We start from the raw sequence: 26,900 nt of genomic DNA on the forward strand, positions 1-26,900 counted from the left end.
CAACGAGGAGGAAGGGAGAAGATGAAAATAGCTCAGTAGGCAATCGCTGACTCATAAGGAGATGCTGGGAGTCAGGAAGGCCTCCTTTCTCGTGTACATCAAATCAACTGGATGTTGTGTAACTCTCTCAGTACCCGTAAATCAGACCGGCACGGCTTTGTCAAACATTCCTTTGTGCAAATGTCCCATCTTCAAAAAAGAAAGAAAGGCCTGTGACATCACAGGTGCCATTTATCACCACTGACAGCACAGCCTGCAGGCTTTAGGGCAGGGGAGGGAGACCAAGGCCTGTTGGTTATTGGTCAGAGTGGTCAGCTACCAACCCAGCCGATTAATCATCCTAGTCATTAAAAATAGTTTGTCGAAGCTCAAGTACTGTGACATCGTCTAGTTAGCGTATCAGCGGCATCTACAGTACACGCACGTGTTACTGTACAGATATAATCAGAGAGAAGCTCACATCAGTTTTGTCAGAGGCAATGCAAACGAGAGAGGAACAAAGGGTAGCGTGTGTGTGTAGCTGCGAGATAAAATAAACATCCGAATCAACACAAGCGCCTTGGTTTTATCCTCATTATAGTGTGTAAACAACTGAAAAATGCAAAATACGTGCAGGTCCCTCCTTAACCCGACTTATGAAATATGGAAAAACAAGAACACTATGATAATGCACAAGGCTGGAATATGCAACGATAAGCAGGCACACACATCTGACATGGTCTTCTTTGGGGTTTGTTTTGGTTTGTAGCTTTTTCCTTTTTGTCAATTTGGTGGTCATTTGTGGTCGTTTGGCTCATTTTTGTCAATTGTCTGCGGTTGTTCTTTACTATTTGAACCTATTAGATTGAATTTCCAGCAATAAAATTTAAAAGCCTCTCCAAAAAGATGACGCACACACACACACAGAGAGAGGTTCTGCTCTGATCTTTCATTGCTGGTCATTAGCTGGAGGAAAACCCTGCAAAAAATAGTTCATATAGCGACAGTAATCCATGCAGAAAGGAAAGTGGATTCATCCACAACTGGTAAGGTAACTCATCAGGTATAGAAATGACATATTTTGTCTCATTTCAAGGAGGGATTGCAGAAGCTCAGACATCACCTGTAGAATGTTGTGGTTCTTTTAGATTTCAAGGGAAATTGAAAGTCGGAACAAGGTATTTTGTTATTTACAGTTTTCATTGTTCACTCAATGATTTACTACAGTATGTAAATGGCTACAATCGATGCTTTCCACAATAAAAGTTGGTGATGATGAATCTCTGCTCGGCTCATGCTGAGTCACTGTTTACTTGGCATATTATAGTTTCAGTATGAACCACAGAGCGAGGACACGTCAGGCTCCTCTGTGCTGATTGTAAACGTAACATCCCCAACAAACTATTACCCGAGTATTAGTGCGAGTATATTATAAGCATGCTTATAGTGTGACTAACTGGAAAATTCATCTGAAATGGTGAGACCCAATAAGGGGATGGGTCACTCACAGTGAATATCTTTTCCTGTCTTCCCACTGCGTCTCCGTGTACCCACTTTGCTTTTGAATATTTCACATTGTGTGCGCCAGCCGTTGGCCTGCTCTCAGCTGAAGGCTGCTTTGTCCTTTTTTGTTTGTTTGTTGCAAGTAGCAGGATATCTTAGGGATTTACTGCAGTAGGAAGTGGTGATATTTTTTGGGGAGTTTTACTTCATTGCATCTGGTGGTTTTAATAATAAATAAAGCAATCTCTGTCCATGTCTGGTTCACAGGTTGAGGACCGGAAGCGATGCAGTCTTTGTTTAGTGGAGGTGAGCTGGAGCTGCTGGGAGGAGGCGGCGACGGCGGGGGCCTGAAGGAGGACGGCTGTGGCGGCGTGGTGTGGCGCTCCTCGCCGCTGCCTCCCGAAGATGTCTACTCAGCGTCCCACTTTGCCCTCATCACGGCCTATCAGGAAATCAAGACGAGGCTGGCCTGTCTGGAGCGGGAGAACACCAGCATCAAGAGGAAGCTCAAGATATATGAGATTAAGGTAAAGGGTGTTTCACTTCAAAAGGTGAATTTAACTTGTTTTTGTCCAAAAAGAGCATTGCTACCGACATCAACATCGCCACTTAGTTCTTGATTTATCTGAAGCCTTTGAGAGGGGAGGAGAACCATCCACTCACCTTTAGCATTTCCCCTTCTGTTATTGAAGCAGCGTAATTGAACACAGAGATGAAACAAGCATCGGCGGGGCTTTGGTCCTGGAACGGTGTGGGGAATACGCTTGAATCAAGGAAGGATATATAGAGGGCAGAAAGCTACTGAAGTATTAACTCATGTTTATATTAATAATTAATGTGAAATCCCATTTGTAACAAACCGAAAGGAGCCCTGCCAGCTGTTGGAACTAAATTAATTGCTCACACAGAAAGAAGGTGAGTTATTTTGCATTATTTTCAGTGTCTGGATAATTATGGGAGGTCTCAGGCTTCTGTCATTATAGCAGCTCCCGTCATATCCAAGGCATGTGCAATTAATTTATGCATTGATTTACCTGCAGATTATTTTAAGCCCGTTTTCATTTGCGACGCTCGTCTAAAACCCCTTCAGTATTTAAAAGGAACCAGGAGATTTGAAGCATCTTTGTCAGAAAAGAATCAGTCACTGCAGCTTTCATTAGCACGCTTTTCCTGAAATCCCCCTCACTCCATCAGAGAAGAAAAGCAAGTGGTAATAATCTCATTTATTTTTAATGTATTGTCTAAATGATTTATTCAAAGGCTGCTGTTTTGGCCACTGCTTGCGATAACGATGAACACGCTGAAACATTAAGTAGCTTCGTGGCAAATTCTAACCAGATTATTGGATGGGGACTGTGATGGTGATACATTTTGCAATTATAATTCAAAGTAAGGCCTTGTTCTGTATTCTGTGATTATATTTCAAGTTGAAACCAACTGACAGACATGGAAATAAACAATGTTATCAGTGAAACTGAGCCCAGCGGGGAGACGGCTACACGGAATGGTGCGGTCAATGTATTCCAAACAAAGGTCACACGGGCTCCTGGAGGAGAGTCTCATGTTTGTTTCATCGCTCCGAACATTTCAAAAGACGCTCATTCTGAGTCATGCAACACAAAATATCTACTAAGCTTTTTGGCTTAAAAGTCAGCGACACTGTAAAATGTCTGCACAGCTGGCCCTGTGAGCTCGGGGGGTAGAACTCTCCAGTTGGTTGAAGGAGCAGCATCTGAAGCAGAAATCGTCAGTATAAGGAGTGTGGAGGAACAGTGTGGGAGGACAGACCGCGAGTCAAAAATCGAAAAATAAGTGGTAAGAGGGACCTAAATGACAGAAGTGTAAGTTACAGAAAAAAGGAAATTAACTCAGTAAAAAGAGATAAAACACGAAGTACAAGAGAGGAAAAAATAGCTGGAATTAAGAACAAAGGAGGATTGAAGAGAAATTAGTCCTGGACATTCTTCTTCTTATCATTAGTCGGTGGTGTTCTGCCTCTTCTAGTAGTTCAATGGCAGTCCCCACAGCTTAATGTCGCCCACTTTGACTTCAAGTGTGTGAGGAAGTAGAAGGAGCGCAGCATCAGTGGCGTTAACTGATGATTAATTGTTTTATGTTGAGAGCAGAGAAAAGGAAATGCTGAGGACGATAATATTCAAGCTGTTCCTGCGTCGTGGTCTACGAGGGATAATGTTGGCAGGGAAATTGAAACTTTGAATTCTCTATGATGTTTGTGTTGAACTGCAACACCCACTTTTGAATCTAGGGGAGTGACATCAAAATCAAATAAACAGATTTTTAGATTTGGATCATCAATCCCGGGCCCACGGTTGGTGTAGTGGTAAGCGCTCTCACCTTTGCAGCAAGAAGACCCAGGTTCGAGCCCCAGTTGGAACAAGGGCCTTTCTGCAAGGGGTTTGCATGTTCTCCCCGTGTGTGCGTGGGTTTTCTCCGGGTTCTCCGGCTTCTCCCACAGTCCAAAAACATGCAGATTTGGGGATTAGGTGAATTGGTCACTCTAAATTGACCGTAGGTGTGATTGTGAGAGTGAATGGATGTTTGTCTCTATGTGTGGCCCTGTGATGGACTGGCGAACTGTCCAGGGTGTACCCCGCCTATCGCCCTATGTCAGCTGAGATAGGCAACATCTCCGTCCCGTGTCCTGCGTCGAGCATCTGTACTGACGCAGATGGAAGTGCCTCATGTGGCTTTGAACATGGCTTAAAGCGAGGTTGTCCTCTGGTTCCTGATGCTCAGCAGTGAACAAATCCTCAGACCTGCCCCCCCCCTGGGGGGGTTGAGGATGGGAGCGAGGCCGTTTGCCCATATTGGGAACATTTACTGTTAAAGTGAGCACAGAGAAGTGTTCGGCTAAATGGAAAAGGGTTGTTTGCCCCTCAACAGACATTACAGCATTCTGCACTTACGCTCGGCACTCTAAATGTAAATGTGGTCATTTAGGCTGAACCACATGCGGTTGCATAACTCGGCCTTGTGCGTTGCCACCACAGCAGTCTGCTGACAAACAATAGATTAGCATCGTAACGACACAAATTTGCTTCGAGGTGAGACGACAGTACACAAAGCCTATTAATGCATATTCTACAGCCGGCATCATTACGTAAACAGCATAATCACAGCCACATGAGATGAAATTATGAATGCATATTAATACAGTTGATGTGTCTATGTTCTTAAAATGAAAAGATTGCAAATGAGATTTATTTTCCCCCCAAAAATAAAAATAAAAATTAATTGGACGTGAAATGCATTTAAGATAAATACGGTATGTAGGTTTTCAAATCCAAGTCCAGAGTTTATGGCTGACGCGTGTTCCCGAAAAAGTGTCCTCCATAATAGCTCATGTTTTTAGATTTATTCAATTAAAAAACACACACAAAAGGACACAGATCCACTCTTATTCCCCTGAAACATGGTCTGAACACGGTCAGAAAACCTTGAACTCCTCTCATGCACTTCCTTAAAGATCCCCTTAAAGCTAAAGGCTAATTGCTTCTCTCTCATAAGAAACAAATTGTGACATTTTGAGTTAAATACCAATGCTTGAGTACCACAAATATAGTGCAAACACTAATTGATTAAATAATAATTACGACCTAACTTGATTTTTAAATATGGTTAAATCATCAGAACTAATATTAATCCCAAACATAACCAATCACAAATTGAAACTACTATGAAATACATAAATAACTCATATGGCATCTGCACAGTGTCTTTTTCCATATTCCTTCCATGGATGAAATTCACAGATCGGGCCAGAATCAGAACTGCAGAACTAAAACTAAAAACAATGTATTAAATTGAATTAATCTGGATTAACATATTGTGGTGTATTGAGAAAAAAACCTTAAAATAAATCAATTACAGTAGCACCCTCTGTTCAACCAGTTGCTTGGACTGACAGCTTATTTCAGTGTGTGGGATGCAAATTGTTTAGTAGGACTGACAGATAAAAATCCATCCATCCATCCATTATCCACCGCTTCATCCTCCACATGATGGTTGCGGGGGCTGGAGCCAATCCCAGCTGACACACTGTAGGGCGAATGGCGGCGTGCACCCTGGACAGCTCGCCAGTCCATGACAGGAACAACATACAGAGTCCAATTAACCTAATCCCCAATCTGCATGGGGGAGGAAGCCGGAGGACCCAGAGAAAACACGCACACACACATATAGGGACAAATATGCAAAATCCACACAGACAGTCCTTTGAATCGAACCCGCTGTGAGGCAATAATTCAACCCACAATTTCCACCGTGTATTCCAAATAAAATCCAGTTGAAGAAAAATAAGTAATAAGTTAAAACAACCTGAATCTCAGAGTTATATCTGGGCCAAATGGATATTATAATTGATGCAAGATGAATATTTAATCCTAGAGTGAAATCTACGAGTATTACAGGATAAACCCAAACTGAAGAGGGAAAAAAAGAATGTAATCGTCGTAATATTAGGAAAGTCATGATATTATGAGAAAAAAAGTCATAATATTATGAGATTTATTTTTTATCATAATCAGTAACCAGCAGCAGCAAATAAGGAGGGAGTGTAAGCAAATAAAGAGAAGGTATACATCAGCAAAATGAATCTCTCAGTGTATTATTTAGTTATTAAATTGTGTTCTCTACAGCTGGATCTAACCTTATTATGTTTTTTGTTTCTGCAGTTTCCTATGATCAACGAGTTTGGCGATGACACCAACTCCTACTGCTCGTTCGAGAGCAAAGAGACGGCGCTGCTGCACTCAGAAAATGGCAACCTGCAGCAGAGAGTCAACGTCCTGACCCACGAGGTAAGAGGACGTTTGAGGACAACGGGGGACGGGGGGGGGGAATCGAGTCGAGGAGAAAGGAGGTTAGTAATAAGAGAGATGGAGAGAAACAGAGCAGATAGGGAGAGAAGGCTGAGGTTTAACAGGAAACGGAAGATATTTATGAAATAAGAGAACTCTCTTATACTATGAAGTCATTTTCTATTTTTTTTGTTTTTGAGAGAAAACCTCATCTCACCAACGCTTTTCCTCCCTTCCTCCATGTGCATGAATTGATTTAAAAGTGAAATGAGGCCAAGCCTGCACAGTGTACACATGCTAAAGCTGCTGTCCAGGCAAAATGACTGGGAACCGTCCGATATGGTGCACAACGTGATGTGACGTGGGATTTTTAAACCGGTCTATTTTTGAGACAGTGTAATTAGGACTAAACTCGCTGCTTCTGTACACCATATGGAAGAAAAAAATGCATTAGGTCTTCTTAAATGTATCCTGACGTTTACTATATATGAAACCTATATGTATACTGTCCCCAGTCTTGGTATAGGACACTCTTGCACTCTTTTAATCTCAGTTTTATTCCTGGTTAAATCAAGATTAAATAAAATAAATCTATATAAAACTATGAGTGGCCGTCCAATTATGCACATGCACACCTAATTTCCCCTCCTTCATTCCACGATTTCTACGACTGTGAACTCGAGTGTGGGTGAAAACACATGAGAAACAACAGAAACAGGAAGGCAGTGGTAACGCTGGTGGCAACGGTGGTAAAGAGCGTGCTCGATGGCAAGAGAGAGAGGGGAAGGAAATGGTTTATGGGAGCAGCAGAAACGATTAGTGTGGGACAAACAAGGTCACACGGCTCTGACACCGACCGTTTAGAGTAATGAAATGTGCAAAGGCTCGCTGAGCATGCTCTGCTGGGATGGCCCCTACACTCACACACTTCCTATTTGTAAAGTAGAGACATAGAAAGGCGTCAGAAAAGTGAAAATGAAAGTGTGCAACTGCCGCTGTTTGACTCATGCAACAACCAAGACCACCAATCCAGCAAGCCACATCTACACTTTGTTAAAAGCTGAATATAGATTGAAAAAAAATAAAAAAATACTGCTATTTGGAAAAAATGCAATTAGTACAATCACAAAAGCTGCAAATTCTTCTCTTTTTTTGTTGTCCTTTTGTTGTGAAATTTGAAATGTTTAACATTTCTCATGGTTGAGTACTGAACCTCAACTAATTTATTATTATTTATTTTTATGTTATGTATCCTTTATTTAGCCAGGAAGGTCCCATTGAGATACAAGATCTCTTCTTCCAATGTAGCAGTACAAATAGTTACAGAAACCAAACAATTGCAGATATAAAAGCTAAAAGTAGTTAAAGGAGAGTAAAAAAAAGAGAGACATACTGTAATAAAGTAAATATGCAGGCCGTACCAACAAGATCCTTAATCCGAATCCCTCAACAAAGATAAGTAAAACACCATATTAAATAATATTGCAAATTAATTAATTAAACTGCCAAAATCTATTCAGAAAAATCACAATTAAATATTTTCACCAAAGATTCAGCCCTAGAATAGATCAGAGAAAACACACACACTTTTACTCTTTGGACCTTGAAGACAACTGAAGGGTCACATATCTTGATTAAAGACAAAACACATTTGGAACCCAAGTGTGCAACACTTTAATCCTGATATCTTCTTAGACCTTAGGTGTAGTCGACTTGAAAGCACTTCAAATATGTTGACAGTGGAAATAAAAATATTTTGTGTTGTGTTTACCACTCCCATGACTGCTACAGGAAACACGAGTACGAATCTACCGCGTGAACAACCGATCACGCAGCCTCCGAAGAATAAAGCCAAAACATGTCTTCTTTTTACGAAAAACAAATGTGGTTTCTCTCCTGCGACAATAATTTATGCTCAAGTTCGACATTTAATGAGTTTTATGATGCTATAAAAAGGGAGTGAGGTGTAATCTGGCTCTAAATGACAGTACAAGAAGCACCTCAGCTATTTTGGCATCATTGTTGTACAATTGGAGGAAAAAAGAACATCTCAACCATTATTTTCTTATATATATATATATATATATATATATATATACACTACAATTATATCTTGTGTTTTAAACTGCAGTGTTTTTAAAGACTAATTAAACTAAAAATACTCTCTAAAGAAAGCTGTAAATAAGTTATTTTTGCCATCTAGCCAGCATCCACTCTAAAGTCAAAATGTAAAAAGGTGATAATGAGCTTATATTTTTAAAACTTTCAAATCCTTTTTTTTCTTTGTCCTGGATTAATCCTGCTCTCCTCCTCGCTCCCGGTGACTTCTCCTCGCTTCTGATGACAAGCTGTTCTCAGCCAGGTTTTTTTTTTGTGTTTTTGGAGTGCCAGTTTTTTTGCAGCATATGTTTCCACAGACATAGTGAACAGGCTTCAGTGCTCCCTGTCTCTGTGTGGTCTTGGTATCTATGGCTAGGACACTTAAAGGTGCCATATGTAAGAATGTGGCCAAAAATTCAAAATACAGAGGTCTTTTAGGCTTCGTTTTCTGACGTAACTGGCAACCCGTGGTTGCTCGGCAGCTGAGACTCTACTGACTGCAATGATTGGTAGGCGGCGGTAGGTGGCGCCACATGCCAAAGGATGATTTCAAAACATAAACATGATTTGCAGTCTTTTTAATGCAAATATTTTGGCTGTACTGTTGTTGTTGGTGAGTTCAGTTTGTTATATGAACATTATTCCTGAGTCTCTGTGACATATTTGGAGGATTTTATGATTTATTACACAATGCACCTTTAATTTATATATCATGGTGTATTATGTTATGAGTTTCTGCTTGTGGTCGAACAAACTCCTTGCCTGTGTTGCACTTTTGGCCATATTTTTTTCACTTAAGAAAACAACTTGGCATCATCGTGTGTTCCAGATGAATCTCTTGTGCAGGCGGATGACGTCAAAGTTCGCTGTGAGTCGTCTTTCTGGCAGACAGAAAATGGTTTCAATTAATTGCCGCTTCCCACTGCTGCAGTCATGTCTATGCCGCTCTCGATCTGTGAGGATTCTATAGGCCGACACGACGTCAACGTACAGTCGAATAAACACTGGTGTACTTTTATACCATCCACCCCTATCCTCTGCCCTGAAACCTCTTCATTTCACTCAGCTTGGTGCACGTCACCGCCCTCAGACGTGTCAGATGCTGTGTGATTATGGCATCCAGTGAAAGTTGTTCCCGTATTGCTCCACAGTGAGCGGAGAATAGAGCAGCAGGACACCAAGGGAAGTCATTTATTTTAAGCAGTGTGTTGAACGTTATTGCTAAAATTAATGATTTATCCACTTGTCGAGCTGCAGGAGGAATTGCGGTACGTGCTGAGGTGTCAGGATTTTTAGTGTCCCCACAATTTTCATGGTTACACAACATTTTCCTGAAGAGACACAGTTGACGTCTCGCACAGTTTTGTTTTTTTTTGTTTATTTAAATACTGACAAAAGGAAAATAAAATAAGAGCTTTTTCCTCAATTTCTGCCTCTGTTTCTCTTACATGTTGGTTTACAGCTCCAGAAGAGAAAGGAGAGAGAGGAGCAGCTGGAAGATGTGATCCAGGCCTACGAGAAAATTCACATGGAAAAGAACAACCTCCAGAGGGATCTCGACAAGATGGTCAGGGACTTTATTCAGTCATTATTCTACAGACACTTTACTATGGAGGCATGTGGCTCATGAGTTCATTCATATGCTTTCCCTCTCAGATGCAAAGGGGTGGAAATAGAAAGTAAATGGTTTAGAATTATGATTGAAACTTATTAAATTGTGAAATAGCCAAATATAACACTATATGATCAGATAATTACAAGGGTGGGCTGGAAAGTTCATAGGCTGACATGATGATCGATTTCAAACAATTGTGATTACTCTGATTTATTGGCGTTAGAGCAGTTGTATACCCTTGGTATAGAAACTCTCATCTTGACATTAAAGGAGTCATATTATATATTATTTCTCCAAGTTAACCTAGTTCCCTGGTGTCCTAATGAACATGTCTGTGACATGCTTTGGTCAAAATACCATAAGGATGACGCACCACAGCAGTTACAGAGGCTACTGGGAGCTAACAGCAGTTAGCATTTTGGAAAAGTGATCATGTGCAGGCTCTTGCAGGCACATTGCCGTCATATATAACATGTTTCCACTGGACAGATAAATCCTCTGAGGCTGGAAGTTTGTGTAGGACTCTGTGCTGCACTGTGGAGCCAAGAGTAGAACTTTTTGCGGACTTCCGGTTTTCGGATACCATTGCCCTCACCAGCACTCTCGCGTGTTTTACGGACAAAGCGGAGCTCCGCGAGACAACAATTCCAGGAATTTAGCGTCTTGTGACGTCCCAATGAGTGCGAAAGTCAACATCGCATATTTTATCTCCTGTACTTAGACTGAGGAGGACCGCAAAAACATGAGTGAGTCATCTTTCACACTTTGTCGACTGATTCCCTGAGTCCCAAATATAAGCATTGAAATGATTAAAAAGTTGATTTTGCATAATATGGGACCTTTAAAAAAAAGTCATTGACAGTAGATATTTTCACTGCATGAACAGCCTTTTTGTCTCTGGCTCAATTCAACACTCAATCTGGGTTTGGAAATGTTCATGAAGAAACTGGATCTGCTTCAAAACATGTCAGGTTCTCCTGCAACATGACCAGCCTGGTGTGCTTTAGGTCGAGGGTCTGTATTTTGTTGTGCAGAATCTTGTCTACTCCTTCACGGGAGATGCTAACTCAGTCAAACATCTGTCATCCATCACCATGTGGTGGCTGTAGTACGACGTCTTTGAGGCTCTCTATCCCCCTTGAATTCACCTGCCCACGACTTCACAGTTGATAAAGCTGGAGCATCATCCCCTATTGTAGCAACCATGTCAGCATGAATGTCCTTGGGCGCCTAACACATTTTTCTGCAGATGATTGTAACACCAAGGTGCCAAATTTTCCCCCGTGTTCACAAAATGTCTCTAGTATTCATTTTCAAACTCCTCAATTACATATAAAATGTGGGTTTATGTGGAAGGAAACAATGCAGTTAGTATCACAAAGGGTTGAAAATGTAATGCATGCTGAGTTTCATTGCTATTCTCAGTCAGCCTATGAAACTTTCAGCCCACCCTCGTATATTGTTTGCTCTGTGGTTTTTTGGTTTGGTCCAGATTTCATAGCTCCGGGGGGGAATAATAACACTGCACAATTGTGACTGCGGCTTGAAAGAGGAAAATGAGGAAAATGCTCCAAAGAGGAAAATGTTTCTTCCAGTCTGGTTTGGAAGAACCTGACTCGCCTGCACAGAGATTTGACCTCAACCTCACCCATTCAACACATTTGGCATAAACATGTGCACAGACCGTCAGTGATCCCTGTAACCAGGTTACAGACTCTGCAAGAGAGTCAAGTGGGGATCATTTCTCCACATCATTCATCACCTATGCAATAAATTGAATTCAAATATGCATTTGCATTTATTTTTGGCAGTAGAAGCAATATATATATATATATATAAACAATTAATGTGCACTTTGGGTTAAATACATTTAATTTTAAAGTAAGTGCCTGCTGAGAGAAATATTGAACAGTTCTTCAGAAAGAACGTGCCATTTGAGAGTCATTTGGCAAAATGTATTTGACATAAAACACTAGCCGTTTTCTTTTTTTGGACCGATGAATGCTGTCTACTGTAATTTTCCTCAAAATGATCCTTGAATATATTCACTTTCCAAGTAATTCCAAAGTGGTATGTTTTAAATCATATAAAAATATTAGATGTCGACATCCACAACACGTAGATCCAGAACATGTCGATTCTACCAAATGAACAGACTGGTTGGCTGCTCCCCCCCAGATCCCCTCTGTGATTATAAACCATCTCATATGACACTGAAGTCCACTTAGCAGCTCATGCCGCGCAGACTCAGCAGTTTCATGCAGTCAGTGATTAAGGGATGGGGAGCACCAACAGTGATGGAAGTGCCACCTGACATGGACTGACCCCGTTGGCAATGTTACTAAAAGCTGCGGCTGCCATATTTAATACAGCTCCACCTACACCCACACATCTACAGAAGGTGTATAATTATGTAGTTTCTTAGTGTTTGCATGTGTGATTCATCCACTCTACGCGTAAAAGAAAAAAACATAGTAGCACTAAAACTCCAGCTTAAAGAAATTGGGATCTCGTTATTGTGCATTATAATTTATTCACAATAACTGAATGCCGTTTACTTACTGTAGAGTGAAACTGCTGGTTATTGAAAACCCGTGTGCATTACAGACGAGCCTGGTGGAGAAGCATGTCGAGCGCATCCTGAACCTGGAGTCGGTTCTGAGGCAGAGGGACAACTCCATGCAGAAGCTCAACATGCAGCTGCACAGCAAGGACATGCAGTATCTGCAGCTGCACGCCGGCCCGGACACGCACAGTAAGTGAACTCACACTCGCAGCTCCCGGTGTGGAGAATGTACTTAGTAAGATGAGAAGTAACAAATCCTATTGCAGTTATACAATTCTACTTCCATCCACATAAATATACTTTTAATTTAGCATTAAAGGTGCATTATGTAATAAATCTAAAGCAGCTGGCCATAAAATCCTCCTAATATGTCACAGAGTCTCAGGAATAATATTCATATAACAAACTGAACTCACCAACAACAACAGTACAGCCAAAATATTCGCATTAAAAAATCTTTTGCACACTGCAAATCATGTTTATGTTTTGAAATCATGTTTTGGCATGTGGCGCCACCTACCGCCGCCTACCAATCATTGCAGTCAGTAGAGTCTCAGCTGCCGAGCAACCACGGGTAGACAGTTACGTCAGAAAGCGAAACCTAAACGACCTCAGTATTTTGAATTTGAATGTAGTAAACGTTTTTGGCCACATTCTTACACATGGCACCTTTAAGAATGAACTTTATCCATATGATACTGTGTCAGGTAATTAACTAAGGACTAAGTCATATTTCCTATCTATTGGCATAAGTCTATAAGTCTGCTATTTTTGCAAATTGCCCTGTGCAAACTGAACCAACTTAATGTTAAAGATCGCTATATAAATTAACCTACATTGTATAAATAAACTTGTACTTATTACTCTATTTATTGCATATATATATATAAAGACCAACTTTCGCTATTAATCACATCTCCTATCCCCCCCGTTATTCAAAGATAAATAAATCAAATCCAACAATCTGTCCCGCTTTAACTGAGGTCAGGTAACTCTTCAGCCTCTTGGAGAAAACAAGCTTTGAACAGTTTGTTCCAACACTCGAGTCACAGTCACCCAGTAACAGACCTGTGATCTATGCAGGTGCCACTGATTGAAATTCAGTCGCTCTGGTCCTAAAAAACACTCCGAGTTCGAGTGACAAGTTCTGCATCCGTATTATTCAGCCTGTTCCTTCCATCTGCACAGCGTTATATCTCTGCACTCACCAGTCTGTATATCCAAATGCCAGAGAAACCTGCCAGATACATCCACTTATTACCATGCAAATGAATTCCTGTGTCACAAATGCAAGAAGTTGCATCAAACAGGGCAGCTTGCACCACTATAGGCTCTGTACCATAGACGATATATACACTACTGTTCAAAAGTTTCGGCTCACTTAGAAATGTCCTTATTATTTAAGGAAAAACACTTTTTTCAATGATTATAACATTAAATGAATCAGAAATACACTCTATACATTGTTAATGTGGTAAACGACTATTTTAGCTGCAAACGTCTAGATTTTAATGGAATATGTACAGAGGTGTATAGAGGCTCATTTCCAGTGTTCTAATGGTACATTGAGTTTGCTAATCACGTTAGAAGGATATTGGATGATTAGAAAAGCCTTGAAAACCATTGTGCAATGATGTTAGACACAGCTGAAAACAGTTTTGCTGGTTCTTTGATGAAAGCAAAGTTTGAAGGGCAAAATTATTATTTTGAATAAAAATCATTATTTCTAATCTTGTCAATGCCTTGACTATATTTTCTATTCATTTTGCAACTCTTTTGATGAATAAAAGTGTGACTTTTAATAGAAAACCCAAAAAAAATTGTATAGGCGACCCCAAACTTTTGAACGGTCGTGTATATATACACAGTATAAAGTGCTCAGTCTTCTACTTTGTATGTTGAGGACAACTAGGAAGAGAAATATATTGAATAGCCTCTAGGGGGCAACTATTATTATTCTTCCCACTTGATCAGTAAACACTTTCCTGAGGAATGAATTGTCTTGTTTACTAATTCCAGACTTTCTTCAATAGAAAGATGATGTACATTTTTTTTAATTTAGAGGAAAATTGACAATAAAGCACTGCTCAGCTGGATATGTCCAAAGGATGCCGGGTTTTAGGTGATGTCTGTGAACGTCCAGTTGCAAAACCGGACTTGCCGTCATTGCAGCAGTGGCTCAAGCAAACTATATTTCAGTCGAAGGCGATTTTCCTTTTCAGTGAGTGAATGTTAATCTTTATTCTCGTCATCCATGTGGGTGGCTGATAGAAAAATGGAGGTGAGTTACGTCATTGCCACCTCAGTAGATGCCTATGTTGATGATAAATACCTCCATGAAGGGACTGCATCATTCTGCACAGGCATCAAAAGATGTGAAATTAGCCTTTTTTGTTTGTTAATGTGAATGTGAGGAGGTCGTAATGTACAGTGCTGTGTATGTAGTGCAGACTGCGTACAGTGTGTGTGTGTGTGTGTGTGTGTGTGTGTGTGTGTGTGTGTGTGTGTGTGTGTGTACACACTACTTGTGACTGACTGCATATATAAAATGTGCGGGCGAGGAGGCAGTGAGATAGAAAAGACGATACCGCTGCTCTGTTGCATTGTCTTCCGACTCAAGGACTGAGTCCGTGTGAGCGGAGCTGAATCACTAACTTGCCCACACAGATCACATCACCCAGGTACAAAGTGAAAGATGCTGCCCTTGAAAGAAGTCCGCTCTTTTGCTCTTTCATACTCATCTATTGTACATATTACACAACAAGCACACAAGGATGTTAGAATGCGGCATTAGTCACAGGAAAAAAATTACTGACTCTTCTTCCTTTTTCCTCCACTCAGTGCTGGACTGTCCGGCCCTGACACTTCAGAGCTCCCGTAGCCTGGACACTCTGTCCGACCTGAAGCTGCAGCGGCTTGAGGCAGAGCTGGAGGGGGCACGGCATGAGGCTCAGGGGGCATGTCAGCGAGAAGAGGAGCTGAAAGCGGAGTGCGAGCGGCTGAAGGAGGAGATGAGGCAGATGCAGAACAGCCAGAGGGAGAGGGTCAGTGTCTGTTTTTTGTCTATTTGGGTTCAGTGATGTCAAAGAATATATGTAAAAGCAATTCCTGAAGTTAATCTAAATTCGGTTTCTTGGTATTCCTGCACTGGACATAAGTCATTGGGAGCATCCTCCAATGTATACTCCTGGGAATTATGGACAGAGAAATGTCCATATTCCAGATGATGGACATTGTTATCCAAAGAGCTGGATCAAATACCTAATGGTGCCAACTGTGCCAGAATGAGAAATCCAAACTTTTATTTATTCTGAATCTTCATAAAACTATGAAATTATGCTTCATTGCCACATCACAGCATCTGATAAATCAGTTAACAAAATAATAAAATCTCACATGTTACCACTAATACAAAGTAAAGCACAGAGTCACATAATAATTATGCCTCCAACCCTCTCTTACGTACTCTGTCCCGACGTTGCCTTCAAACATGTCATCTCAACAGGCTCTTGCTTGCAGATTTTGCCCAATATTCCATGAGCACCTGCATGCTAATCTAATTTCACGCTCCACTTCAACAGGAAATGACTTCGCCGTGCAAGCAATGCGATGTGGAGTGGATACAGAAGGTGGGAGACGAGCAGTAAGTGACCGCGGCAATTATCTATGCAGTGATGAGGGGGGGAGGAGAGAGGAGAGGAAAGCAGGAAGTAAACAAGGGTTGATGAGCGTTCTCTATGGAAACAATGGAGAAAAGAATGAGAGAAAAAAAACAGAGATCAGAAGCCACTGCTCATTTCTACATCCATATGCTCAGTGTGACCTCTTGGGACCTCATTAGGAAATGATCTCCTTTTTGAATAAATGGGTTGAAACACAGCAATAATAAAGTGATATTATACTTCAGACACAAAGGATCTACTACATTTGAATTTTAAAAAATAACACGACTGTGTCTCGCACTTGCACCAGGAGGTTTGGCAGCAGTAGTGTGAGCAGCAGGGGGCAGTGTAAGCATGGAGTACAACAGCTTCCTGTCCATTTCCTCCAAGTCTGCACACAGCATTTGTTGGACATCACTCACGTCCACCTACTTTTCATCCTCCATACAACTTTGTGTTTTTGTTGCGTGTGTTTCAGCTGATGAGACAAATGCATTACACCTATTCTGAGAGGAAAGAAAAGTTGCTTCGTTGTCATACCTGCTTTGCTTCCACAGGTAAAAGAAAGCAAACTAAAAAAAAAAAAAAAAAAAAAAAACCACAGCTGACTCACACACGATGAAACCCCGCAAGTGTTTCGATAGGGAGAAAACTGAAAGTATATGGTGCGGTAGAGAGGCAGAGTTTTGAGTGACTGTGTGGTGGAAACCCACTGCTTTTTCCAGACCTTGGTCACCTTTTGGTTTTACTCAACAATATCACTTACACCCACTGAGCACCTATGATGCCTATACTTTGTTTCCTGGTACGTTTTCTTGTAATTGGGCCCATTTAGAGTAAACTGCACAGATTGATTTAGAAGATTGTGACTGTTTTGCTTTGGAAAATATATCCACACATCACCTTTGACCTCATCATCATCATCATAATTGTTTTATAATCAGGAGGAGATAAGAGTTTAGAGTCATCTAAAATTGTGACTATTTTTTAGTAAGTAAATCCTAGGTCCTAGTGGGCTTTGGGTAGGACTGTGAGACGTGTGCAACAATTCAAGAGTAGTTTTAAACTGAGGTCAGTGTAAAAAAAATCTTCAAACATATTACATGAGTGTGTTGGCTGCAGTGACAGCACACCCAGCTCCTAAAAAATTGTTTTAATACCCATTAATGCACAGTACATCATTTTTTTTAAATATCCACCTTGTATCAGGAGGAAAATTCTGATTGTGCAACACACAACGTCACATTTTTCATCATTACATTTGTGGAGTTTTTTTTTTGTCCTCCTCGCTCAACAAATTCTATGCAAACAACCCCCAACCCCCAACCACAAGCCGCTGGTGGAAACGCAGGCAGCCACCTGGCACTACACCTGAACGGCTGACTAATGCCTCTCTCCGCTTTCAGAAAGAGAGCCGTTTCCAATAAATCACATCGTGATGATTGTGATGATTTCAAAAGTTGAAGAAGACCTCCTATTTCTTTGTTGGAATATTATTTTGAAGAATGCTTTGACTAGATTAGAAATATGTGTTCATATTCATCCCCTATAGCCTGACTTTACTATGAAGCCACTTTCACTGCACGTTTATCTCACTGTGACGGCCGTTTGACACCTCTTTGTGTTTAGCTGAAAGTGTCTCATGCACATAGCAGAAGTACGGCTGCAGAGCGTGAAACGTTCTGCTACGTCCACACTTCTATTTTTCTATTTTTGTACAAAAACATACATCCTATTCTAGACTCCATGACTGCTTTTTATGCTAAATCCACAGTATCCACCTTTGTTGTCGTTTAAGAACGTGCATTTTGTTGACTTTGCATTCCGGAGCTGAACTTGCGTCATCAGTCCAAAGAAATTACTCTTCTTTCCGAGAAAGGACGGCTTTACAGTTTCAGTTATATCGCCGTCTGTTGGCAGCACCTAAGAGACGTTTTTAGGCGTCAGTGTGGACGGGGCACAAACGACGACACAGTTACCCACATTCACTCCTTTTTCTTTTCAGTCAAATTTCATCTGTGAACTAATAGCTTCATTAAACTTACACTTTCACAGTGGCAGTTTCACCACATCGCTGATGGCAGAGAAGAGAATAAAACTTCCTGTTTGCACCAGCATAAGTATGCCCAGTGTACCGTGCGGATACAGAACATACTATCATGTAATTAATATGCCATTTTGAAAAGAAAACATGGATGCAGTCGTTGAAGAGCAACCATCAGTGCACTGACTGAGCTCTAGCTGCTTTGAGAAGAAGAAGCATTTGTTATTTTGCCAACAAAAAGAAGCGCAGATCTCAGAGGCGTCCGGAGTCACGGCAAAGATCAAAGGTCATCGTTCTCTCCCTCTCTCACACACACACACATATACACACCAATCATCAGTTCACACACAAGGGCGCATCTGCACGATCACACCCCTCCCACGCACTGTAATGTACATTCCACCATATTTACAGCACATGTGAGAATCACACATATTTGAGCAAATTAAAAAGAAAAAAGTAAAACAAGTTCTTTACACATCCAGATACACAGTGAGTGAATGTGTGCACTCGAGCTTTACTACGCGGGACTATCATGGGTGTAGCAAGGTGTCGCAAGTGCGCCCCCGAGTTCGAGGACACACTATGGTAAAGTTTGAAAAAGCAAGTGTGAAACGGAAGAGGTGCATATGAATGTAAACCGTTGGGAAAGTCATCATAAATATGCACTGACAAAGAAAGAAAGACACACAGCGCACACACAGAGCCGGAAATGAAGAAGCGGATAAATTACATTTTACGGGCGTCTTTGCAATCAGATTATACAGCTCGCTTCACCCACCAATGCTGCCAGTAAGTAACCTACACGATTGTTATTTTCCTGTGTGTGTGTGTGTGTGTGTGTGTGTGTGTGTGTGTGTGTGTGTGTGTTTGGTAGGCCTTAAATCCAAAGCCACATGCAGGGAGAGTGTGTGCCGAGCAGCACGGATGACCCTGAATCATTTTCTCTGTTAATACGAGGTTCCACCAACACATACCACGAACAAGGATGTTGTCAGTTGATGAGGTGGGGGGGGGGGGGGGGGGGGGGGATGAAGGGGGTTCGATACCCTCCTCTTCTCTGAGTCACAGCAGATCTGTGGAAACGTACGTGAGCCACAGGCAAAACACAAGTAACCAGTGGGAGTTTTGACTTATTGAAGTGCAATGTGTGCGTGTCTTAGCCAATATTTGTAGAATGTAAAATGTAATTGGATCGTAGCTTAGTGGTGAAAATAATTAAATAAAATAGCCGTGATTAGAACAAAATGTGTTCAGTGGTCCAAAGCTGCACACACTTAACCCTTTAAGGTACTACTCAACCATTTGGTCGACCACACTTTAAGTCACTATATGTCATTGAAAAATGCATCAAGCTGAACTTACTGAACACTTAATGTGACTTGTTCTGAATGTTGTACTTTATGAATTATGCAAACCAGGTTTATTATGAACAGACGTCTCAACCGTTTGGTAGAGGCCTGTATCTGAAATATTGTAGGGTCTAATTTAAAAAAATTTGATTTTTGTCATTGTTATCATAAATAAATAAAATAGAATAAAAAAAATCATTTTTCCTTTGCTTTTTTCCTCGGTGTGTACCTTAAAGGGTTAAGCCGGTGTGCAGTCGATCTGGGGAATCATTTGTTGTGGACGAGTGCCATGTTACACAATATAGTGTATTTTATTTATTTATTTAATATACGTTGCTTGCATTTAGAGGAATGCTTGTCAAATTCTCATAAACAAAGAAGTGCAACTTAGTTTTTGGAGATGTGTTATGTGATTAAGGTCTGGCACCTGTCTGGTACATGTCTGCAACGGCATCCTTTTTTTTTTTTTTTGCCTTAATCTTTGTGTTCATCAAGTGACAGATGTAGACGCCGTCCGTACGCACACTACCGTTTGTTTCTGTGGTGGTTTCTCCTCTCACAGTCCAAAAACATGCAGGTTTCGAGGATTAGGCTAAATTGACCATAGGTGTGAGAGTGAGAGTGAATCTCTATGCTGGCGACCTGTCAGCCGGGATTGGTACCAGTGCCTCTACGTGACCCTCATGTGGAGGATAAAGCGGTAGAAAATGTTTGATCATGAGTTGACTAAAACACATAATAAAAAAAAAAAAAAAAAGTGAAATATTTGTCTAATCATCAATCATCATTTTTTTAAATGCAAGTCTTGGTACAAGAAATTACTCAAAGTGGTATCATTTAAAATGATTATCTTGAGCGACAAATACGACTTGAAGTTTTCACACCTCATGAATAACATTCTAATCTACTGCCATCAGCACTGGCATGAGTCAATTTCAAGTCAGGCCTGCAGAGTTTATAAAAAAGGTGGTGAGCGTTTTGAGATAAGTTGTCCATTATCAGATTTGAGGGTAACCAGCACAAACAGTGACTAATTAGCATACAGTCGTTGCTTCTTTCTATCTGATCAGACTAAAGTCTGAGTTGTCACCCACACACACACACAGTGAACAGCACTCTTTAAAGCAGCAAACAGGTGCTTCGTGCAGAGTGTCCTGAGAGAATACTCGTCATATTTTCTTTTCTCTAATAGTGGATTCATGCATATTTATATTGTGGGATTCAACCACACTCATCTTGTTGCCATGGTTAAATGACACAGAAGCTGGTGAGCCAACCAATCGTTGTTTATGGTTCTGGAAATAGTGTTGCTCTGTCAGTACGGCCCCTGAGAGAGTCATGACACATCTTGCATTAAATGGTGTGATTTTATGCGCTGTGGCTCACGACTCTAAAAATATAAGCCTTTAAGCCTCTCAATTAGCCCGCCGGATTTGTGAGGCTGAGTTAGCGCCGCAGAACGCAGTCAGTTTGAGGTGGAGATGAAGTTCAGAGGGGATATGTCGTGCACTTTACTTTATCGGAAGGACGTGCATTTTAATTACATGAACAGAGCTTTATGTATTTGCGTACTCAGTTGTGATATATTAAAAACACATACATGTGCAATGGTTATTATAATTGCATTCTTCTTCCTCCCCCCCCAGAGTGAATTTGGCTCTGGCCTACACAGAGTTAACAGAGGAGCTGGGCCGTCTCCAAGCACTGAGCTCCAAGCAGACGGAGATTCTGAGGAAAGCCTCACAGGAGCAGGCTAGTCCAGGTTAGCATCTGCATGTTGTGATCATTTATGTGTGAAATGTGAAAGCAGGTGTCTGGGGGGAGAAAACTGGGTCAGTGTCTCTCATTCATTTATGGAATTGGGCTTGTAACCAGAAGGTCACAGGTTCAAATTGGGCCAAGGGCTGGGGGCGGCTGTGAGAAAGGTACCCAATCCCCCATTATTCCCTGGGCACAGGTCAATGCTGCCTAGTCAAGTTAGTTTTTCAAACTCAATACTGAAATTAAAAAACAATGAGGTTTTCTTTAACGAATGCTAATTTTTAAAGAAAATGATATCAGCGTATTACAGCAGGGTTTCTGCATGTCTGAATGACACGATTGACAAGAACGTACAGTACGGTTTTGATTTGCTGCTACAGTTTTCTCACGTGTGACTAAAGGTGCCCACAGATGTACACTTAAAAGTGTCAAACAGCGCTGTAGCAACACCTTTCTTTTTCCTGTACACGGAGCTAATGTCTCTCAACTGTGCATTCACTGCCACCACAAACAAACTGGCACCACACGCAGCGCGCCCAACAACCATATATATATATATATATATATTTATTTATTTATCTTCCTTGTATGTATATATATATGTATATATATATATATATATATATATATATGTATATATATATATATATATATATATATATATATATATATATATATATATATATATATATATATATATATATATATATATATATATATATATATATATATATATATATATATATACATATATATATATATATATATACATATACATATACATATATATACACATATATACATAAATATACATATACATATATATACATATACATAACCACAGCTAGTTACTAGGTCGTGCAAGTGGTTTGACTGCCTCTATAACAACAAGGTATATTCTTTTCGTTGAAATAAGGGAAGTCCTGGGTCATGCACTATAAGATGAATGCGTATTTAAAGTGTTTCCTGCTCATATGGACGCCTCACGGAGAACTTAAGAGTACAAACAGCCCCTCCCATGTAACACCTTCACCAACCGGCCATAAATGATGTTTCCTCTTTGAAATGGGAAGTGGAGCTGAAGTGGTGAGCGTGAGTGACTCATCAACACATCTCATTATTACAGGAAACACTACAATTGTACTTGCTCAGATCGGAATCTTTTTTTACTATACGCAGCACATCTTATTGCGCATTTCTGTTTTGTGAGATAAGGACTTATATGAAAAAGTATATTATGAAACTGCAGTCTCCCCTTGTTGCGCAGATACACATGAATATTGATAAAAGAGATGCAAGAAGAAGTTTTGTTTGTAAAAGCTGCAACATATCTTCTTATTATCATTTCAGGGCCACAAAACAGAACAGTTGATGTAGCAGCAATAACAGCTATATTTGAGTCAGGTATAATGAAACGGTCTCAGTTTCTTCTGCTTTTACTGTAAATGTCAAATTTATGTAGCGGACTGGTTTGTTTCCAAAATGTGTCAGAAAATTGTTTTCGCGATTACTGCGATTGTGATTCAAGTTGCGGTATCATTTTCAAGTCAAGCATCAGTTTAATATTCACAGTAATAAAGGTTTAAAATGAGATGGAGCATTATCACGCGAGAGTAAAATGATTAACTTCTAATGCAAGGATAAATATATAAAGACATGCACTGTTTTGGACATTTGTGAATTCAATTATTAAATTGCAGCCTTTGCAAGTAGCTACTTGCCTTGTTCCAAATTACAATTTTGATTTGAAAAGGATTTATTGTTCAGCCCTAGCCTGCAAGCAGACATTATGTTTGAACAGAGAAAAACTACATCGTTGGAAACAGTAAAATATCACTGGAACTAGAACTAAAAGATTTGTGAAGATCAGCCTGAGACCAAAAGAACACACAATGCCATAAAGTACAAGTTGCCATTTTCTCATGTGTGTTTTATCCTCTTGTGTTGCCTCAGTTCAGCGTCACTCTCCCATCCACCACCAGCGCCACTCTCCAGTATCTCAGCGCCACTCGCCCATCTCACAGCGCCACTCTCCAGTCCCGCTTCCACCGCACCACTCTCCAATTCAACAGAGACGCTCCCCGGTACTGCAGCGCCTCTCGCCTGACATGCACCGCCGCTCGCCCCTGCTGGACGTCAACGATGGACCGGCTTCTTACTCCTGCAGGCCGCCCAGCCAGCACCTGCGGGCCAGCTTCCAGGGCAGGAGGAGTTACTCAGAGGTCGCCGACCCCTCGGCTTATCAGTGCCCACCCCGCTTCTCTCTGGACCCCGTCTCCACCCTGCCCAAGCCTCGGCCTTACATCGAGAGCTACTCAAAACAACAGTCACAACATGTGGGCTCTCCTCACAGTGGACTGCAACATAGGGGTTCCCCGTCTCCCCATAAAGGTGGCGCGGGGGGAGAAGGGGGCCTCGGCGAGAGCTCCATGCGCCACTCCAGAGAGATGCCATTCCCACTGTCTGAGGTGGCCCACCTTCATTTTGAGCCCCCTCCTCCTTCCACGCCAGCCCCCCAGCCCATGCAATCCTCCGAAGATGAGGAGGAGTGGACCTGCCCTCATCCCATCAGCCCACCACGGACTCTGGGAGTGCTTTCTGCTGCAGCGCCCAGCAGTGTCATGAGAGGCCCGGCGTCATGCTCGGCCTTCCCTATCCCTCAGAGGCCTAACACCCTCAGCTGCCACCCACAGCCGGGGTACATGTCAGCAGAGCACGCTCAGTCCTGGCCCTCAATCAATGTGAGTCAAAGACGAGTTAATTAACACAATAAGTGATTGACATCAAGAGAAAAGTTGACACATTTAAATGTGTCCAAAATGGCTGCACAGTGTTATAGAAAATATCTTTTTATATGACTTTAACTTTTTACACTAAGTGTCACTTTCTCCACACTGCATGTGATAATCATCTGAAGACATCTGCCTTAACCGTGACTCAACCCAGTTCCAAGTTCCTTCAGCATTGAGAGATATACGCGTATTTGCTTTATTTCTCAGGGTAAGATGAGAAGTTTGATATAGATCCAGTGACAGTGCATTAAATACAAGGCTGATACAAGGGTGTGTTCAGTCAAGCTCAGTGTAAAAGGGAAGCAGCCGTCCTGGGTCTGGCTTACACAACTACTCTAGAACTATATCTTTGTTATTGTTTCGCAACCAGTGCATCAGGAGAATTATAAAAAAAAAATGTAAAAACCTGTGCTCACCAACACTGATAAACAGTTGTATGTAAAATAAAATAAATAATAATGATAATAATTCCAACATACAGGTACATGAGTAGGTAAGAAAGGTAGAAAAAAGCCAAAGAAAGAAAAGCGTCATTGTGGTAGTAACTAAAAGTGTTGAGCCAAGTTAGACTAAACAAGATAAGACTCCAGCACCAAACCTACACTCTTAGAAATAAGGGTTCCACAAGAGTCCTTCTACAAGGGCTGAGGTTCTACCTGGAACCATTGGCTTTCTTCAGGAAAGGGTTTTTCAAGGGTTCTTGGCAACACTAATGGTTCCAATAAGAACCATTTTGATCCAGAGAACCCTTTAAAACCCCTTTCCTGGATAAAGGGTTTTAAAAGGGTTCCAGGTGGAACCTTTATAAAATGGTTCTACCTAGAGCCAAAAAGGGTTCTCCTATGAGGACAAGCCGAAGAACGTTATATGGTTCTACTTCTGACTTTTATTTCTAAGAGTGTAATACATGCACAAGGAAAATGTGTGGAATTATTTCTACAATCATCTTGAAACTGAATTAAACAGTGAGCTGGAAATTTTCTGTTGGAGTTTCCAACAGGATTTACTATTATTTTGGTTTCCTGTTGGTCTGAAGTGATCGCTGAATGAGTAGTGTTGTCCCACAGTGACTAATACAATCCAGTGAATCAAGACTATGGTTTATCCTGCCATTAAATTGTGTGTGTGTGTGTGTGTGTGTGTGTGTGTGTGTGTGTGTGTGTGTGTGTGTGTGTGTGTGTGTGTGTGTGTGTGTGTGTGTGTGTGTGTGTGTGTGTGTGTGTGTGTGTGTGTGTGTGTGTGTGTGTTACTCCCACAGCTCTGGATGGAGACCGAGGAGAGCGACATGCGCAGTTGCCCTCTCTGCCAGCTGATATTCCCTGTCGGTTACCCTGACGACGCTCTCATCAAGCACATCGACTCCCACCTGGAGAACAGCAAGATCTGATTGCCATGGCAACCAGCTCACATACACATCTGCGCTCTCCTCCTTATAGATTATGTAAGAGAGTGTCAGACCTGGCCGAATACAAAGTCAACTGTAAAACCCATTGAGCTGTGGGTTCAGAATCTGTAGGTAGGGATGCAAAAAAATGGCACATGGGGCCTTTTTTCTTTGTCTTTCTTTCAAAAGGGAGAAAGGACCGAACACACGGGTCCGTCTTGGATTTGTGAGTCTACATGCAGAGCCCTAAACTGACTGCTCTTCAGAAAGCTCTGCCTGTATAATCACTGGCTCTGGTTGCTGCTGTTTTGTTATGACTCTTGTTGTGCACAGTTTCAGGTATTGTGTTGTTTTGCGCATCACACGAGCTCTGCATGTCGAAGAGTTAGTTTCAGTGTTCAAGAGTAACTGATCAGGGAGATCTGAGGCATCTTTTTTTTTGGAGAGAGAGGCTATTGTTACCTCTTAGTTTTAAATATTGTACACACCGGCTTGGACATATTCTGCCCCACAACCACACTACAGTACATTTTGAAAGGGATTCAGAGCAGTGACTATGATCTGGTCGAAGGTGGCTGTTCAAAATGATGCGATGGATATAAGGGAAAGTGATTAGTCATAAGAAGAAATATTTCTAGTTTTGATATCGAAGTAATTGGAGGATGATACTGTGAAGGAATTATGACTGATGACGCCAAACAAACAGAAGAAATGTATACCTTTCCACGGCAGTTAAGAAAGTATTTAACATTCCAGTGTCACATTTCATCAAACGACAAGCTGGGAAAATATGAATGTTAAGTTTGGATCATCGCCTGACGGTGGTTTTTACCCCAACTTGAGTTTTTGATGATGCCCTGCAGGGCGGGGCACGGACAGTGATGCGTATTCTTCGTGTCTGGAGGAAAAGTTTAGTCAGAATAAATGCTTTATGCTTGCAGCCTGGTCAAAAAAAAAATTGACGTATCTTAGCACTTTAAGTTAGCAAAGCCTATATAAATGTATCCGTTTTTAGTCCCCAAATATATACATAACTATACTGTATATATTACATGTATAATTTACTCTTTATATTGTCTATCTGTAAGGCAAAAAAACAACAAAAAAGAAGATATATTTTTGCAAATGTTGATGCACCACATGGCTCATGTCGGTGAGGTTTCTCCCACATGCTTGCACACTGATTTACAGTAGTGAGGTCAAAATCCCACTGCATGGGACACTTATAGGTATTTAAGAGTTTAAAAATAATAGCTACAACTGAGATTCTCCTCAGTCTTCCTAAAGATCTTTAACGTCTCCACTGCCCAGACCACCCAACA

General features: G+C 41.1%; 1 protein-coding gene across 1 annotated transcript; it reads left to right on the forward strand.

Annotated features, from left to right (window-relative positions):
* Positions 1-1,766: 1,766 nt before the first annotated feature.
* tbkbp1 (TBK1 binding protein 1) lies at positions 1,767-25,581 on the forward strand (the record flags this gene model as incomplete). Its single annotated transcript, XM_083903967.1, has 9 exons — positions 1,767-2,009; positions 6,177-6,302; positions 9,865-9,969; positions 12,625-12,772; positions 15,425-15,627; positions 16,165-16,226; positions 21,288-21,403; positions 23,356-24,143; positions 25,453-25,581. The coding sequence occupies 9 exons, from the start codon at positions 1,767-1,769 to the stop codon at positions 25,579-25,581; spliced, it is 1,920 nt and encodes a 639-aa protein (XP_083760093.1).
* Positions 25,582-26,900: the final 1,319 nt, after the last annotated feature.

Source organism: Microchirus variegatus, assembly GCF_963457635.1.
Source record: "Microchirus variegatus genome assembly, chromosome: 17".
Lineage (NCBI taxonomy): Eukaryota > Metazoa > Chordata > Actinopteri > Pleuronectiformes > Soleidae > Microchirus > Microchirus variegatus.